The sequence below is a fragment of the Solenopsis invicta genome, chromosome 5 (genome assembly GCF_016802725.1).
Source record: "Solenopsis invicta isolate M01_SB chromosome 5, UNIL_Sinv_3.0, whole genome shotgun sequence".
Taxonomy (NCBI): Eukaryota; Metazoa; Arthropoda; class Insecta; order Hymenoptera; family Formicidae; genus Solenopsis; species Solenopsis invicta.
This window is the reverse complement of record NC_052668.1, coordinates 7,268,142-7,286,818: the sequence shown is the minus strand read 5'-3', so window position 1 is coordinate 7,286,818 and position 18,677 is coordinate 7,268,142. Positions and strand designations below refer to the sequence as shown.

The following is an 18,677-nucleotide window of genomic DNA, read 5'->3' as shown; positions in this document are numbered from 1 at the left end:
ATCAAACAACATTCACTGCGGTCACAACTTGGATGGGTGGCCACTTGGAAATTTCCAAAAGAAATTCCCAAGATTTTTTTTGCGAAAAATGTTTCTAAAATATTACGAAAATAATGTTTTGCATTGTAATTATGTGGTGTAACTATATTAATATTTACATTTCAGAAAAATATTTACATTAATATTTACATTAAATATAGTTGAGATGTTGATACAATATTAGTATGCTGTATGGGTAATGTTATATAATAAACATCATCAAAATGTTAAAAGAACGTTAGCAAAATGTTAATTGTAATTGTTACTTCAATGTAATTGTTACAAAAACCTCTAAATCAAGGTCAAAGTTTGTTCATATTGATGTTGATTACAACATTAAATATAACATATTTGGAAACGTTACATATTATTAAATAACGTTGTAATAACATCACAGAAATGTTTGTTTGCTTACTGGGTATATATATATTAGGAGTACAAATTGAAAACCGCCGTTTTCCAGTAGATGGCGCCAGCGGTAAATGCTGTGTGGGGATTTCCACCACATTTCTTCCCTAGCGCTGAGCGGTACAAACTAGTTCTAAGGTTGGTACTATGCTGCCTGCGAGCAGCTCTAAAAAGATTCAGATTCTCTCTGACGCTAGTCCTGTACACACGTTGTACCTTGACAATATATCCGTTCTACTAATTACGTGGTGTGTTTAATTAATCAGTCTTCCCTTCCGTACGTCGTTAGTGGGTACGTCTTGAGGACTCGAGCCATCATTCCCCACATTGGTGACCCCGACGTGATCTAAGGAAGCAACTGATTTCGGCCGCCGGCCGATCATCCACGTGTTCCTCGACACGAGAAAAACTGAGGAAAGGCACGCAGCCACGTGCCCATCGACTGCACGCCCTTACTTACATCCTAAAGGAGGGCCGTGCACAGAACGAGCGTCACTGCCCAAGGTATTAGTCTCGCCAAGGGCACGACAATAACTGCGATCATCGCAGTAGGCGTAACCGCCAGTAAGTGCGCCACAGCAAAAGGCGTGCGCCGAACGAGACTTCGGCATCCAAGGAGACGTCGTCGCCGTGAAGGCGATTCCACCAGGACCGTCGCCGTGAAGGCGATTGCACCAAGGCACCGTCGCCGGGAAGGCGATAGTACCGGCACACGTCATTGTTAAGGCGATCGCACCGTGACACTGTCATCGAGGGTGCGAGCAGACCCGGACATCATCGCCAGGTGCGCGGCTGCACGCGGCATCACCGCTGGAGGCGTCAAGCCGCAGCTGCGGTCTCATCATTGGCATCAGCCGTCGAGGTACCCTTCCGCGCGGCGAAGCGCGCCCATCGTCGGGTTCGTGCGTGTCCCATCCGTGAATCGTACATCGACAGCCATTACGGCTATTCGTTTTCGCGCGTGTCCCATTCGTGATTCGCGCATCGACCGCCATTACGGCCATTCGTTTTCGCGCTCGCGCAACGCCATTTTCGCGCCGTTCGCGCCTGTCTTCTTTCCCGCCGAACGCCATATTGAAATTTATTTGCTTTTGTTCGCTACGCATCGTTTTAAGTCTAACACGTAGCACGTTGCGTTGAGTACGGCGCATGCGTTTCGGCTCAACATTCATGCAATTTAAAATCGCTATATTTCCGATAACCAATACAAGCCGCGAGCGTCGTGGTAAATTAACTCTGTAACGCGTCTTAGTAACAATGCCTCCGCCCACGGTCGAAGAGTTGCAAGTACAATTGGCGCAGATGCAGACCACCTTGCAGCAGATGCAAGGGCAGGCCGAAGTTCCGCGCGTGGATTCTTATCGAATTCCTAAAATCCCACCCTTCTTGATCAAAGATCCCGTCATCTGGTTCATTCAGGTTGAGGCGTCTTTTGGGACCGCCCGCATCTCGGACCAAAAGACCAAAGCACATCATGTCATCAGTGCGCTAGATGCCGAAGCAATCGCGTGCTGTCGTGACTTGATCGCGGACCCTGACGAAACAGAACCGTACACCCAGCTGAAAGAGCGCATTATCGAAAGCTTTTCCGCGTCAGCCGAAGCTCAGCTTCGACAATTATTAAAAGGCCAAGTGCTTACTTCCGGAAAACCGTCGCAAATTCTTAGCCGGCTGCGTAACCTTAATGCAGATAAACGTTGCGATGACGCCGTCATTAAAACTATTTTTTGCGAACATTTAACGCCCTACATGCGTGGTATACTTGCGGTTTCGGACTGCGCGGATTTAGATAAATTAGCGAAAATGGCCGATAAGATCGCGGAGACGGCCAACGAATCGGCACAGTGTGCAGCCTCCTCTGCAAAACAATCACAGCCATCGGACCTTGAAAGCAAGGTCGATCGCCTTGCTGCAGAGCTCGCTACCCTCTCGGCTCAACTTAAACGATCTAGCAGGTCGCGAAGTAGAGATAAATCACGGCACCGCGAACGTTCTAACAGTAGGCAGCCTAAAGTCTGTTGGCCGCACAGAACTTTTGGCGAGGCAGCGCGGGCGTGCAAAGGCACAGATAAGTCCCCGTGCTCGTGGAAACAAAACAAAGCCGCAGTTACTGAGAAGGGGGAATAAACAGGTCCACCATTACGGAGGCTAGCATGGTGGACCCCAATTTTTCTAAACGCCTCCACGTGCGCGATCGACTCACAGGAGAGTTATTCTTGATTGACACGGGGGCGGAGATTTCATTGCTTCCCGCTGGCGATACCTCAAATAAAACGCCCGGTAATCTCAAGTTATACGCGGCTAATGACACCGTGATTAACACATATGGGCAATTATTTCGCACGTTGCATATCGGTTTACGTCCACTCACGTGGAACTTTTGTGTTGCAAAGATTCCGTACCCGATCATTGGGGCCGACTTCTTGAAACACTACGGTCTTCTGCCAGACCTCGAAGGTCGCAGACTAATCGACGCGCGCAACAATGCATATACTTCGGGTATTATTAGGGCAACGCCTTTCCTTAAAGCCAGCACTGTCAATCCAGACACGAAATTCGCGCATATTCTCGCGGACTTTCCGGAAGTCACTGGCCTCAAGCAGGCTACGCTACCAAGTAACAGCGACGTACAACATCGTATCATTACTACTGGCCAACCGGTGGCCGAGCCTCCCAGAAGGCTAAACTCGGAGAAAGTTAACATAGCCAAAAAAGAGTTCAAACGGCTTACAGAGCTGGGCATTTGCCAACCCTCCAGCAGTCCATGGGCGAGTCCCATCCACATGGTGCCCAAAAAAGACGGATCGTGGAGAGTATGCGGTGATTACCGTCGCCTCAATGCCATAACCACTCCAGACAGATTCCCTGTCCCTCACCTACACGATTGTTCCTCCATCCTTCGGGGTAAAAACGTGTTTACCAAGCTTGACCTCTTTCAAGCGTATAACCAGATCCCGGTTGCGCCCGAGGATGTGCCCAAAACAGCAGTAATTACGCCTTTTGGTCTGTTTGAATATAAATTCATGACTTACGGTCTGAGAAATGCCAGTCAAACATTCCAGCGACACATCTTTCGCGCACTGGGGGATTTAGAGTTCGTTTTCGCGTTTATTGACGACATACTCATTGCATCCTCGTCTTCCGAGCAGCACGAGAAGCATCTGCGCATTGTCTTGCAACGCTTAAAAAACTATAACTTGCGACTTAACGTCGAGAAATGCCAGTTCAGTCAGTCAGAAATGGAATTTCTCGGCTACGTAATCAATAGCGAAGGATGCAAGCCATCCCCTTCCAAAGTTCAAGCCATCGTTAATTTTCCCAAACCGCGCACAATCGTCGAATTGCGTCGTTTCTTAGGTTTAGTAAACTTCTATCGTAGACTTCTGCGTAACGCCGCCAGCGAGCAAGCGCCGCTTAACGAGTACCTCCGTGAGTCCCGAAAAAACGATAAACGTGTAATTGCGTGGACGCCAGAGGCGGAGGAGGCGTTTGTTAAATGTAAAAATAGCCTGGCCAGCGCGACAATGCTCTCGCATCCGGATGAGTCCGCCGAAATGCGCATCATTAGCGACGCGTCGGATTTCTCCATGGGAGCCGTGCTCGAGCAATTGCTTGACGATGCGTGGAAACCCCTCGCATTCTTTACGCGCAAGTTTACGCCCGCACAGTGTAAATACAGTGCTTACGACCGCGAGCTTACAGCAATATTTGAAGCTATCAAGTACTTCCGTCATCATTTAGAAGGTCGTGATTTCAAGGTTGTTACGGACCACAAACCACTCATTTACGCGTTCCTGCAACGCTCGGGAAAAGGGTCACCGCGTCAGCAAAGACAGCTCTCTTTCATTTCCCAATTTACAACTCGAATCGAACACGTCTCGGGTAGCGACAACGTAGTCGCCGACTCATTGTCACGCGTTGAAACCATTCGTTTGCCCACCGAAATCGAGCTCGTCGAACTCGCTGAGCATCAGGAGCGCGACGATGAGTTACGAACTATTCGCGAAACACCGGACTTCCCGCTTTCATTAAAACGTATTCAGTGGGGTCCTACTCACACCACGGTATTTTGTGAGATCACCGGTGAGGCCATCCGACCTTACATTCCGAGCTCATTACGAAACCGTGTGTTTAACTTGTTCCACAACACGGCTCATCCAGGCCCAAAAGTCACAGACCGCTTAATAAGACAACGCTACGTGTGGCCAAACATGCACCGCGATATCACCAAGTGGTGTAAGCACTGTATACAATGTCAACAAGTAAAAATTTCGCGGCACGTCCATTCTGTTCCGGAAAAGTTTATCGCGCCGGATTGCAGGTTCGAGCACGTGCACTTAGATTTATTGGGCCCTCTGCCCGAATCAGACGGCTATAAATATTGCCTGACGCTCATCGATAGATTCTCGCGTTGGCCTGTGGCAATTCCGCTCAAAAATATTGAAGCCCTCACAGTCGCGCGAGCGTTTTACGATGGTTGGATCGCCAACTTCGGGGCACCTCAGACTCTCACCACCGATCAGGGTAGCCAGTTTGAGTCCCAACTGTTTGCAGCGCTCCTCCAGCTAATTAGGTGCCAGCGTATTCGCACCACTGCGTACCACCCTGCGGCGAACGGTCTCATTGAAAGATGGCACAGGAGTTTTAAAGCGGCGATTATGTGCCACGCCGATAAAGAATGGTCGCGCGCGCTGTCAACAGTTCTGTTAGGTTTACGGATCCATGTCCGCCTTGACACTGGCATGTCGCCAGCCGAATTCGTGTACGGTACTACACTGCGGATTCCGGGTGAACTTGTGCTTCCCGAAGATTTCACGCCGAACCCTCATGCGTTCGTGGAAGAATTCCGTGAGTACATGCGCAATGTGAAACCTGTTCCCGTGGAACACAAATTTAAAAAGCGCGCATTTTGTTTTAAAAATTTAAACTCATGCTCGCACGTTTTTCTTCGCGTAGGAGCCGCTAAAAAATCGCTTGAACGTCCGTACACTGGTCCCCATCGCATAATCAAACGCGTATCCGACCGGATCTATGACATAGATGTAAACGGCACCAAGCGCAGTGTGTCCGTCGAGAACCTCAAGCCGGCATTTTGTATTCGTGACGATCTCACCGACTCTATTTTAAGTAATAATCCAACTTGTCAACCGTCCAGCAACGAACGTCCGCTGATAAAAACGTATACACGTCCAAAGAAAAAAGTCACGTTCCAGTTGTAATATCGATATCTAATATAGCATTTATTTACTGTCACTCGGGGGGGAGTATGTGGGGATTTCCACCACATTTCTTCCCTAGCGCTGAGCGGTACAAACTAGTTCTAAGGTTGGTACTATGCTGCCTGCGAGCAGCTCTAAAAAGATTCAGATTCTCTCTGACGCTAGTCCTGTACACACGTTGTACCTTGACAATATATCCGTTCTACTAATTACGTGGTGTGTTTAATTAATCAGTCTTCCCTTCCGTACGTCGTTAGTGGGTACGTCTTGAGGACTCGAGCCATCATTCCCCACAGCTGGCGCCAAACGTTAGATCAAAAATTTTAAATGTAAGGTTGGGCATCTGGCAACAATTCCTTATCATTGCAGTTGTGAATTTTTATCGGCGTTATATATTTTTTTGTGATCGAAGATGTCAAAATTTGTGCCCAATAAGCGTCATTTGCGGGAAGTTTTGCTTTTTGCCTTCAATTCGAAAAAATCTGCGGCTGAGGCGCGTCGAATGATTGTAAAAACTTATGGTGAGGCTTCCATTAGTGAAAGAACGTGTCGAAAATGGTTCCAACGCTTCAAAAGTGGTAATTTCGGCATAGAAGACAAGGAGCGTCCCGGATAGGTGAAAAAGTTTGAAGACACAATTGGAAACATTACTGAATGAAGATTCATCTCAAACGCAACAGGAGCTTGCAGATTCATTGGGCGTGACTCAACAAGCTATTTCACATCGTTTGAAAACCATGGGAATAATCCAAAAGCATGGACACTGGGTGCCATACGAATTAAAGCCGAGAGACGTCGAACGGCGTTTTTTCGCGTGCGAACAGCTGCTCCAACGGCAAAAACAGAAGGGTTTTCTGCATCGTATTGTAACCGGCGATGAAAAGTGGATCCATTATGATAATCCAAAGCGAAAAAAATCGTGGGGCTACCGCGGCCATGCATCAATATCGACGGCCAAGCCAAACATCCATGGCTCAAAGCTCATGCTGTGTATTTGGTGGGACCAGCTCGGCGTGATTTATTATGAGCTGTTGCAACCGGGTGAAACCATCACAGGAGCTCGCTACCGAACACAACTAATGCGTTTGAGCCGAGCATTGCAGGAAAAACGGCCACAATGCGAGCAAAGACACAAAAAAGTGATGTTGCTGCACGACAACGCTCGGCCACATGTTGCTCAGGTCGTTAAAACCTATCTGGAAACATTGAAATGGGACGTCTTACCTCATCCGCCGTATTCTCCTGACATCGCCCCTTCAGATTACCACTTGTTCCGATCAATGGCGCATGGCCTGGCTGAGCAGCACTTCCATTATTACGAAGAGGCCAAAAACTGGGTCGATTCGTGGATCGCCGCAAAAGACGAGCAGTTTTTTCGACGCGGGATTCGTATGTTGCCCGAAAGGTGGGAGAAAGTAGTGGCCAGCGATGGACAATACTTTCAAGAATAAGTATGTAACCATTTTTCAACAATCAATCCTCAAATTTTGACAAAAAACGGCGGTTTTCAATTTGTACTCCTAATATATATATATATATATATATATATATAACAAGCTGCATCCAAAAATAAATAATAAAACGTTTAAACAAAAATATACTTTGATATAACAGTACTTATATACAGGATAATACATATTAAATAAATCTTTACAGCTCTGTCGTTCGCGTCAAATTGACTCTCTCTCTCTCTCTCTCTCTTTCTCTCTCTCTCTCTCTCTCTCTCTCTCTCTTCGTCGTGAGTAGTATATGGTTAGCCATGGGGCGTCAAAACAAATGACGTCACTGGCGCCAGTCTTATCAGTGAAGTGATGGGGATAGGGTGACGCGCTAGCAGTAAAAGGGCCAAGTGGAGGGGAGGGTCTGACGAAATTTGGAGCGGGCCGTGGAGGACCTGACGATATCAGGACCGGGGGGAGGGGCGGGGAAGACCTGACGATATCAGGAGCGTTTTTATTGGGAAGTAAAGGGGATGGCTCCGGGAGGAATTAGAGTGTGCTTATTGGTTTCCCCCACGGCTGCCCCAGGAGCGGATTGGTTGAAAAACAGATATTTTGGGAAAAATTTAGCAGCAAAGTGGGGAACGGGTAAAAGAGGCCTGAGAAGTCGAAAGGTCTTATCTGGAAATTACGATAGAAAGGACGGAAACGTCTTTTACGATATACATGTGCTTTCAAAGGTATGGTACGTTTAGAAAAAAATAATTTTCAAAAGGAAGCACTTTACGATTTTAGCGTTACTACGTGCAGGAGATAGAGTCTTGGCATTAGGTAGGTCGAGTGAAAAAATAATTCGGTTTTAAAAGTTACAAAAGAGTATTTATTGAAACATTCAACTTTTTTTCATACATCTACGAGTATATTCTTATATTTTTAAGTTACATGATTGAATGGGGTAGCATACAGATGATTTCATCACGCATTTTCTTTTATTATAAAGAAAAAATTTGTGAAATAATTCTGCGATTAGTCGGTCGTTGTATGTGTGTTCGACAGAAAATAAATTAAGAAATTGATTAAGATTATAACCGTTACACATGAAATATAAAAAAACACAGCAGTATTGCCCGCAAGTTTGGGAAAGCGCTCCTTGTAACTGTGTGGTGTTCCATTGATGCGTGATAGAGTTTCGTCGCAATCGCAGGAGAAATCTAGAATCCGAGGGAGGTAATTCGTAGCTATCGAAATATGTTCCATTTCCAAGTTTGTCGATGTAAAAGGCGACCCAATGTTGGCCAGGTTGATTGTGATCATCCGTGTTGGCAACGATGGCGGTCGACCTCGTCCACACCTTTGGTAGCTTGTCGGCTGGATAGACTCCCGTGTATTCTGCGTTCAATTGGCGCAGCGCATGTAAAATTTCGAGGGAATTCATACGACGGCAGTGGGATTATTTTCTCGTCTTCGGCTATAGCCGACGCTGTTTTGTATGTTATTTCTTCTTCTTCTTCTTCGCTGTCGTTTTCGTCGGAACGAAGACTGCTCGAGCTACTACTATTTTGCTCGATTAACCAGTGTTTCAATTTGTAAGCATTGCGCAACGCGCAGTGAAAATTTGCTTTTGCGCGAAATCCGTGATACGTGCATCGATGACCACTCTCCTCGACATCGGGTAAATTTTTGAAGGCTGGAGAAACGCCTTCCAGATTATATACGTTTCTGGATAGCAGATTGCGTAGGTAACGCGCCTTTTCGTGTCCCCTGCTATAGATGTAGCGTGCTTGTCGAGTAATTTCTCGTAGATGTTGCTTGAAATATTTGAGATTAACTTCGCCGTCGAACCACTCGATGCCGTGATAATTGCGCGTAAGCCAGTTGTTTTCACGTTTCGAATTTACAGGCAACTCGTCAAACGGGCAAGGTCGTATTATAATCCATTGGCCGATGATTGGAGTGTTGACAGCGACAACCGCGACTTCTTTCGGAATAAATTGTTCCTCAGCATCGCGAAAACCTTGAATGTCGATGACTATGTCCATAGTTTTATACTTTACGCAAGCTTTCTTAATCGAACCGGCTACGTCCGAGTCTCGTTCCAAACTGAATTCTCTTTTAGGCATACGGTAGTTTAATGATGGTGGTGACGATAAAAATGATGGGGGAGTGAACATTTTACAGACAATGTTCTTGTTGTTGATCCATCTGTGTTATAAGAGACTATCCAGAAAAATCGACTATGACTTGCCGAGATGAATCGATTTCTAGAACATTATCGAACTCGGCATACACGATGCAATTAACGGTCGCGGTAAGTGCCTTTTCGAATCTCACTTCTAGTCGTAAGCTTCCATGTTTCACGAGATTCCAATGCCCAGCACAATTAGCCGATAGATCGGGTGTAAGATCAAAAGCGAAGAGGCAATATCCGTTAGAGTAATCGTCTCTGCTTATAGAATTTCCCTCGTTCAAAAAATGTATGCCTGTTCCGGAAAAGAGGGTGTGATACGCTTCGATGTAGAGCGGTTCGTCTTTCTTAAAGCTCGGCTGTAACGGTTTACTTGGAATCTGCATTCCGTCAGCGTAGAGAGAAAGGAAATTTATGCCGTAATTCTTAAAGTTAAACGGGTTTAATTTTCTGTCGCCGTTAAACGCTTTGTTATCAACAAAGCCAACTATTATTCGTTTCGGTAGCTGTCCAAGTATCACATTGTCTAACGATTCTCCCACGAGACCAGAGTGTATCGTGAACGTTTTAACTTCGATTCTCGTAAGGAGATACTTGGCAATGGTTTTACTCAGCATTCTCGCATGCGCTAGTAATACTCCGGGAGTTATTTTTGCTCTTCTTACAAGTAGGCTAGCGTCTAGAATGCGGATTTTTGACGTGGAATTTGTTTCCATTAGACAAAACAAATCTTTGGAACGTACGAGTCTCATTCTAACTTCCACCCCGTTAATTAAGAATTTATCTTGATTAAAAACGTCGCAGTGAAGATGTCCTATGAGAACGCGCGTCCTCCTTGAATGTAACGAGCGCGTCTTACGAGAGCCTGATTCGTTGGCGAATCTACCGGCTCGTCCATGAAACCGGGAGTATCCGTGTCCCACAGACAAGAGGTGAGATGGGAAGTTTTTGCGGGTGAAGCATAATTTAATAACGCCTCGATGTATGCGCGGTAAGCGTAAGCGTTGTTTGGAGGTGACACGAGTTTTTTATTGAAATACACGTCGATTTGATTGAACATGGAATGCAGCAGTTGATTTACAGGGCCTACTTTGGGCGCCGCGGCGGCTGCGGCGGCGGTGCCGGTATTTGTTTCCGTTTCTACACGTATACGGAGACTTAGCATAGTGTGCGTGAGATCCAGGTAGTCTTCTCCATGACCGGGTATAACAAATTCTATTGGTGCGTCGTCTGCGAGCGATGTTACGGGCTTGTAATAAATCCATTGAGCACTCTCGATACTAGTCTGGGTAGGCGGTAAAGCGAAGAGATCGAGTTCACTCTTCAAACACTCGCTCGAATGGGTATGAAGGAAAGACATACTTATCACGACGAACTATGGCTAACGCTAATTCGTGCGTGGATTACGTGAATACACTGCGCTTCTTGCTGTTGCGGTGTTTCGTGCCGGACTTTTTAGTTTTTCGAGTTGTTCCGTGACTTTTCTTCTTCTTCGATTTTTTAGCGCTTTTTCTGCGTTTCGATTTTCTTTTGACTGAACGATTACGTTTACAAAGCGACGTTCTCTTAGCGATGCGAGGATCGTGGTAACCGTGAGGAAACTGAAGCATCGGAGTTGTTACGGCTACTTTATATCCCGATCCTTTCATCAAGTCTTTTATTTTTTCTGTAGCTTTTCTTTTGAGGTTTTTCCCCGATTCCGCGAAGCGATTTTTGAATGCCTCATTCAACGGGGTATGGTTCTCGACATCCTCCATTACGTTGATGCCCGCGCGTAAAGCCTCCTTACCGACAGCCCGCGCACCCCTCTTTAGATAAGGTAAAATTTTTCTAAATAATCCACCGAGAAAACTTCCGATACCATGTCCGCGTTGATAGGGCGAGCCGACAAAAACCCGTGGAATTCCCCCACCCCTTCCGTTGGCACCTCCGCTTTGCGCCTTGTAATATTCCTCATAGTCCATGGTGAAATTAATTTTCTCTCTTTTGTTTATCGCGGACTTACGTTTATTTCAACTGTATTCTAATGTAAATTATCGAGCACGTCTGAAGTTCAATGTCACCGTCAAGGTTCCCGATTCAAATGGTATTTTTTTTCCGAGCTGATCTCTTATATCTATTTCGATCCTGCGGAAACGCGTTTTTCGCAACGGAATATAAAATGGAAAAGAGAAATGTTTCACCTGATTCGTTCCGTACGCGTAATTACTTTCGCGTGACTCGACCGGGACTATTCGGAGAAGCGGGGTTTGTACATCACCGGTTATATAAGATTCACAAATATCACAATAAACGAACAGCTTGTCTGGAATACCACGCCACAGGCTACAGGGCTCTTTACTCTGATAATAATAAATTCGATTACCGTTTTCCGTTTTAAATCCGAGTTTGAGAAAAGTCATGCATTCACCGGAATCGTTTATCATAATCTTACAAAAGTATAAATTATCTTTTACGCCTAATTCCGTTTCGCATCCTAATATTCGAAAAAGATTATCGGAAAAGTTAATATAATGATTAACACGACATTTTTCCACGTCGCAGCTAAGTCCTATTTCGAGTTTACCACCCTCTTTTTGTATTTCGAAAACAAAATGTGAATCTCGGCACGCTTCATTAATCTCATGGATAAGATTCTCGATAGTCTCGTAAATACCATTCTGTATTATTCTATGATGCAACACATATGATCCATTGCGTATCTCGTATATATCTTCTGTGGAAAAGAAATATTTGAGCTCATTTTCGGGAAACTGACGTACGTGAAAAAAACTACAGGGAAATTGAATCTCGCTTAGTGCAACTTCCCATTCTCCATGCAATTCTACAGTTTCAGGTAACTCCGTGATGAAGGAGGAAGTAGTATTTTCCGGAAAATACTGCATACTGCTATTGCTTGGAAGAATCATGTGAAATTGGTCCGTTGCCGTCATCTCGGAGATTCGATAAACTCGAAGCTGGGATCCAAGAGTCGAATTTGCTAGGATATCCGCGCCAGTTAACTAGCAGTTGCTTATTAGCACCACGTCCTTTACTCCTTATCACGCGATCCACAATAAATTCTTTCTCCTGCAGGTTTTTCTCGATTCGAGCTAATTCTTGTTCGTAAAAGATCCCGTCTATGACCTCCCCCGTTAAATCGCTTAATTCGTACACACGAGGTTTTCGCCATTCAAGAACACGATGAATTCGAAATATCTCCTCGGTCCAATTCGCCTCGTATCCTTTCTCGAAGGTGCCTTTCGCTCTACTGACGCGGACGAGATCGCCAGCATGGTATTTAGCATTCTTAATTTTGTTAACGTCTTTCCACCGTCGAGTTATATTTTCACGCGCGATACGAGCATTTTCTCTCGTTACAACCGCTGGTTGCATTTTGGTGACCGAATGACGAGTGTGATTGTACGCACGCACAATATCCTGCAAAACATCGATATATCGACGCGTATTTTTATGCGTAAAATACCGCCACATTCGTTCCTTTAATGTTCTGTTAAAGCGTTCGACGACGGCTGCTTTGATGTCGGGATTGCGCGTTACTCTAAAACGAATATCGTTTTCTTCCAAAAACTTTTGCGTCGCACGCCCGACAAATTCTTTACTCTTGTCAGTTTGCAAGTATATAGGTATTCGTCCTTTGCTTCTCGCGAGTACACGCTGAAAAGCTTTTGTCACGCATACGCTCGTTTTGTCACGTAATGGTTCCACCCAAACGAATTTACTGAGTACATCGATAATCACGAGAATATAAGAATATCCGTCATTATAACTTTTAAGATTTCGCACCTCAATCAAATCGCCCTCCCACACATCGTCGATATTCGTTACGTTGTAATGCAGTCGAGGAAACTTTCGGCGCAGTGGACGGTGCAGCGAGTACGCATCTTGCGATTCCAGCCAGCGAGCGACATTGTTACGTGTGAAATTCGGCTTAGCGGCACGTGTCAGATTTTCCACTGCTGAGAAGCCGGCGTAATGCGCGGGATCGTAGTATAATTTTTCAAGTTCCGACATTATCGATTATTTCTTCAGTGTATTCCAATCTAGCAAACGCCTTTTTCGCGCAGGAAGCGAATCCCCGTTTTTCATAAAAGTTGTAGATGGATAGGCTTTACGAAAGTAAGGGGACAGATACAATGCGTAATCAGGGGCTCTTTCTTCTTCTCGTTCCTGCTTCTTGCGTTTTTCCGATTGACGTTTTGTCGATCTCGTTGAATATGTTTTCGTTGCAATCGGCGTGGAACTTGACGAAGGCCGATGTTTCACATTAATCGGGGAAGAAAAAGCGAGGGTGCCATTTAACAGTCGCTTATTCCCTACCAGTGTCGAACGCGTGTTTAAGCTGTGTAGTAATTGAACAAACTGAACTCTTCCTACTGGTGGTTTTACGGTTTTTCTTTCTCGCATCATGTCGTTCATCAGCTCGCTGATATTCGAATCTTTTACAATGCTGCCATTTATAGTCACGACTCCATTCTCGTTCCAATTAATTCTGTCAGGCACCGCTTTATCGAGCAAATGTTTCATCAGTAAGCGAGCTTGAGCGCGATACGATTTCGGGACAGTTTCTACTATTTTTCCGGCACTTTTCAACAATCGAAGGCTATGTTCTCTTCTTATCACGGTATTGTCGATATCGGATAAATGAGAAAGATTAGCAGAAATTTGTGATTTTCGGGGGATATCGTGAGAAACGAGCGTCGATTTGCCGTCGCTATTGTTGCTGATCTCCTCCAGGAGTGGTGTTTCGTTGTCGACAATTTCGGTTACGTTGGTTGCATTTTGTTTTCGCGCTTCTCGGATATAGTAAAGATACCGCCAAAGTACCTCTCTGTACATTTTCCATCTCTCATCCTCGTTACGCGGGTAAGGTGAATTAAGAATACGACTCATTTCCGCATCGAGTCGTGTCAGAAGGGTACCAGGAGTTTGTACGGAATTACTATTATTATCGTTTTCACCGTTCTCCGTCGTGATATTTTCCTTCGGCTCTACAGCAATCGATTTATTCTGTTGTTGCTGCTGTTGCTGCATTCTCTCAAGATTTTCTGTAGAAATTAAAACCATCTTTTTTGCCCTTTCCATTGCGATTTATTCTTATGATTCCGTGCCTCCGATGATTCGAGTTAATAAGGCCGACAATATGGGTCCTATGATATAGGGTAAAAATCCGCCTCGTTGCACCAAAAGTTGTCTCTTATCCTTCCAATTTCCGCGTTTTGTCGCAATACGTCGCAGTGTCGATTTGTATTTACGAGTACTCAGTCGATCTTTTTCACGTCGTTTGAGCGGGCCGTTGCCTTTAAGTGTATTAAAAACGCACTCGCAAATACAATGAATAAATTTATCGTCCGCGATTCGAAGAAAGATCATTCGCTGCTTATTGTTCAGATGACACAACGCCTCGAGAAGACAAGCGTTTCTCTTTCCGATTGAACGTCTGGCGATTTTCGTCACGCTGTCCGAACTCATGTTGTCCTCCTTCGTCGCGTGAGAGAACAGCGCGACTGGCCTCCACGAGCCACGTTACGCGATTTTTATGCAATGGAAAACGATCTACGCGGTACGTAAACGTAATAGTATCATCGGGAAAGACGCACGTACGAAATCGATATTCGTCCGGAGTTGATTGCTTCAGATCGAGCAACAAGTATCCGTGAGGTCTCGAAGTAGCATCGTAATAAGCCTCTTCTAGAAATTTCGGATCATCGGGATAGACTTGTCGCGCTAAATGGCGAATTTGAGCGCAATCGCGAGGATTTTTGAAAACCACGATGTAATTCGCGTTGAGAGATATGTCGCGTTGTCCGCGTCCCTGATGGAAAAGATTCTGCGAGATAAGAATGACACTGAGATTCTTATGATGACTGCCTTTAGTAAAAAGATCCACGATCGCGTCGCTCGACGACGATTCTCTCATAAGGTCATCGATTATCACGAGTTTCGGGGTAAACGGATCGTTCGAATAATCTTCCGGGCGAGGTAATCCCTCGCGAAATTCGATTATATTTTTCTTCGTCATTGTTGTCGTCGCCACTTTAACGTCGTATCCCCGTGCTGACTCTTCTGCCTCGCTTACACTCACGTCGTATTTTAATTGTCGATAAGCTTCTTGCCACTCAGCGTAATAAAATAAAACTCTCTCGAAACTCACGTCGGACATGCTCGATAGATATTTGATAAAAGACTTTACAAAGATCGTTTTCCCACACCCGGTGGGACCGCATATAATCGACGTCCAGGGATGTTTCCAACGCACATCCATTTTGCGAAATGATTGACTCGATTCCGGTGCGCTGCTTCAAAAACAAAAAAGAAAAAATGGCGGTCGATGCTGATAATAATACTAATCGTCGACAATATCGATATTAATAATTCGCGGAGTTAAAATTTTGAAGGCAGAGATAAGCGCATCAACGCGGCGGCGGCGGCGGCGGCGGCGTTCGCGCGCTCGCGTGAGCGTACCCCCGCTGGTACGTTAGCCAACCGCGGCCAACAACGAGCTGATCCGTGCCGCGGCGCGGGGTACATACAGGCTTATCCCACTCACTTAGCGCTTAGGTCGGCATCGTTTTAATGAGCTGATAGACGATGCCGCTGGGGAGGGGGAAAATAATTCACGAAAAAGAAACAAGGGAAAAAGTACACGGGAAACAAAACAGGATTCGGATTGGAAATGTATAATAAAATTTTTTATGAAAAATTAATTAAAATGTTTTTTTTATTTTAGCACGTTTTTGTCCTAATTTTATATTGTAAAAATATTTACATTTTATATTTTACAATGCTAAAACTAATGAATGACTTATGATTAATACGTTTTTATAGAATTTTTACAATGATACTTATACGCTGCGGACGGAAAAATTGACGACTCGAAACTTAAATTTAAGCGAGAACAAAGCTCGAGTAAGAAAAGATGATTATTCGACAAAACCGTATGGAACCGAATAACGATTATTAATAAATCTGCGCTTTACCAATACCGCCGAACATGTTTTCCTCTCTTCTCTTGTTACAATTTCGTGAAAAGCATTGCGACGAATTGCATTAAAGCCCGTTTATCACGGGTTCCCTTCCACGGTTTTCTTCATCTTCTCCTTCCTCTTGCCTTTCTCTTTCTAATATTAAATTTCTTATACTATGGAAATTTACAAATCTAGAATTATTATAATTTAAAGTTATTCCTTTCACTTTACAAGTTTCACGAGTGATTCCATCCGCTGTACGAACCACATACGCATAAAATTTTGGGCCTCCCGACACAAACGACTCGATGTAGCTACCATTGCCGTAGCTCTCGAGTTCGTCCGTCATGTCGCCCAGAAAATTCCCAGTACGTGGTTCGTACTCGTTTGGATCACCACTACTCAAATATATAACAGAATCGATATCGCAATATAATACGCGCCTATTTAACTTTTCTAAATAATCATACAATTTTAACCTAGCTTGTGCCGTCGTGTATGCCGCGATCACAACGTTGGTAATCGGAGAAGCTACGATTGCCTCTTCTCGCAGTCGCCACGAGACATACAATACCTCGTCGTTGACTGGTAATATGTCAGTTATTTCGTGCTCAGGGCTAGTGAGCAAAGTTGCGAAACGCTGAGGCGATTCTACGATCTCGGTATTAGGAAGATTCGATCGTTGGCCGAATTTTCCCCAGAAGGAATTTAAACAGAGCTTCGCGACCGAGCGCAAGCCAGGATTACGTGAGATGTTGTTTCTATCGAGTGTAATACCTTCGATTTCCTCATATTCACGAAGGTATCGTGCTTTACTCTTTTCATCTACACATTTGCTCGGCCATCCACTAGCTTCCTGCTTTAATTGCAAAAAGGAATTTATATATCCGGTGAACAATCCGCTCTGCCGCGTATCGCGATCGTAGCGAGCAACTTTGTATTGCCAAATTTCATTTACTTGCCTCACAAGATAACCTTTCTCGATGGCTTTACGTAATTCGCATGATACCCAAGTACCCTCGAATTCACGTTCGTCAGGATGTTCGTGAGTGCACGCGGACTGCGAGAACATTTCGCAGCAACTCCGGCACAACGCAAACAGCAATTTTCCGCGCACACGATACGGGAGTACCGGGTGAAAGAGATTGCGCGGTGGGAGTACTCGACAACATACAAGACCTTCGACCGGGTCGAAATTATACCCTGGTCCGTCGCCGATTAACGACGAGCATTCCGCTCCGATATAGATTTCAGGGTGGCCGATCGGAAAAACGCCCGTCTTTAATACGTAAGGATACAGAGAACACACGTCCACGTAACGTATTTTCTCCGTGTACCCCGCTTCGAGTCGAGTTACGATATTTTCCGTGCGGCCACCAAAAAACGCGTCACGCGGATCGAGAGGCGCAGATTTTAGTATAGGGTGATGTTCGAGAAAATTACGCATCTCGTTATTTGCCCTCATCTCTCGGTCGAAAGCGCACTCCCATTTTTCAATCACCTGATATCCTTGCCGGCGAAGACGCCATGTCGTTGCGATAGTTCGTTCGTAACGCGTTTCGTCGCGGTTAGCAGTTGAAAGCTTACTGTCACGATTCACTTGGAAGCAAGTAAGGCAACCGTGCCAGAAACACCCGTGAAATTGGAGAACGAAATGCTGAGTTTCAGTCCCCAATTTTGTCTCGTAATATCCGTCTACGTGGCTACCGCCGATTAAACGCTCGCGACCTCGCCCGGCATGGTTTATGGGATGATCGAGCTCACGCTCCTTCCACACTAACCATTGTAAAGCTTTGCGCGATTGTCTATCGGCGTTTCTGTATCCGCCCGGCGGGATGATTCCTATTTCCCCCTCGCGAAAAAAGTTTTTTCGAAAAACTTTCATACACGTGGAAGCGATAGTCGTGCATTCTTCGAAAGGACACACACCGCCGCGCTCTAAAAATATTTTTTGGAAAGCTACACAAGCACGTCGTAAAATATCTACGTCATTTCGACAATAACGTACGATCTCGCGCTGGAAATCGAAGATGACATTTTTATTTGTCATTTCCGTATGCCATGCAAGAAATCGCTCGCGCTCATCAGGTTTCATTTGATCGGGAGAATAAAATCGAGCCTCGGGTAATGGACCGACATACGATTGATTCTCCACAGTGTTAAATAAATGCGGAAAAATGTCTTTATCTGCCGTATCCCTTAGCCCGAAAGCTTTAGGTAGATCAGATAATCGCATCGGCATATAATTAACGCTGTCGATGAATTTTGTATGACCGATCGTCATCACGATAATCTTCGTCCCGTTCAGAATTATCCGTGGCTTTTCCGTTATTAACGATTTTTCGACTAGATATTTTAAAATAAATTGCGCGTCGAACGCCTTTGCGTTGTGAGCGATACAAATAATACTTTTAAAATG

At 45.1% G+C, this 18,677-nt stretch overlaps 4 protein-coding genes across 4 annotated transcripts; 1 reads left to right on the top strand and 3 right to left on the bottom strand.

The window, feature by feature from the left end:
• The first annotated feature begins 1,704 nt into the window (after window positions 1–1,704).
• LOC113002716 lies at window positions 1,705–2,574 on the top strand. The gene has a single exon (XM_026129886.2). The coding sequence runs from the start codon at window positions 1,705–1,707 to the stop codon at window positions 2,572–2,574; it is 870 nt and encodes a 289-aa protein (XP_025985671.2).
• Window positions 2,575–10,104: 7,530 nt separating this feature from the next.
• LOC120357760 (uncharacterized protein F54H12.2-like) lies at window positions 10,105–10,650 on the bottom strand. Its single transcript, XM_039449233.1, has one exon. It carries the CDS (start codon window positions 10,648–10,650, stop codon window positions 10,105–10,107), a length of 546 nt encoding a protein of 181 aa, XP_039305167.1.
• A 1,529-nt stretch (window positions 10,651–12,179) lies between these two features.
• LOC120357759 lies at window positions 12,180–13,304 on the bottom strand. The gene has a single exon (XM_039449232.1). The coding sequence runs from the start codon at window positions 13,302–13,304 to the stop codon at window positions 12,180–12,182; it is 1,125 nt and encodes a 374-aa protein (XP_039305166.1).
• Window positions 13,305–16,354: 3,050 nt separating this feature from the next.
• On the bottom strand, window positions 16,355–18,542 carry LOC120357758. The gene is made up of 3 exons (XM_039449231.1): window positions 16,738–18,542; window positions 16,524–16,656; window positions 16,355–16,411 (listed from the first exon to the last, which is right to left on the bottom strand). The coding sequence occupies exons 1-3, from the start codon at window positions 18,540–18,542 to the stop codon at window positions 16,355–16,357; spliced, it is 1,995 nt and encodes a 664-aa protein (XP_039305165.1).
• Window positions 18,543–18,677: the final 135 nt, after the last annotated feature.

Coding starts and splice junctions, on each gene's coding strand:
- LOC113002716 (XM_026129886.2), top strand. CDS start 1,705: ATGCCTCCGCCCACGGTCGAAGAGTTGCAAGTACAATTGGCGCAGATG.
- LOC120357759 (XM_039449232.1), bottom strand. CDS start 13,304: ATGTCGGAACTTGAAAAATTATACTACGATCCCGCGCATTACGCCGGC.
- LOC120357760 (XM_039449233.1), bottom strand. CDS start 10,650: ATGTCTTTCCTTCATACCCATTCGAGCGAGTGTTTGAAGAGTGAACTC.
- LOC120357758 (XM_039449231.1), bottom strand. CDS start 18,542: ATGACGATCGGTCATACAAAATTCATCGACAGCGTTAATTATATGCCG. Junction 16,657..16,737: donor TACACGACGGCACAAGCTAG/GTTAAAATTGTA, acceptor ATATTTGAGTAG/TGGTGATCCAAACGAGTACG. Junction 16,412..16,523: donor CAAAATTTTATGCGTATGTG/GTTCGTACAGCG, acceptor ATTTAATATTAG/AAAGAGAAAGGCAAGAGGAA.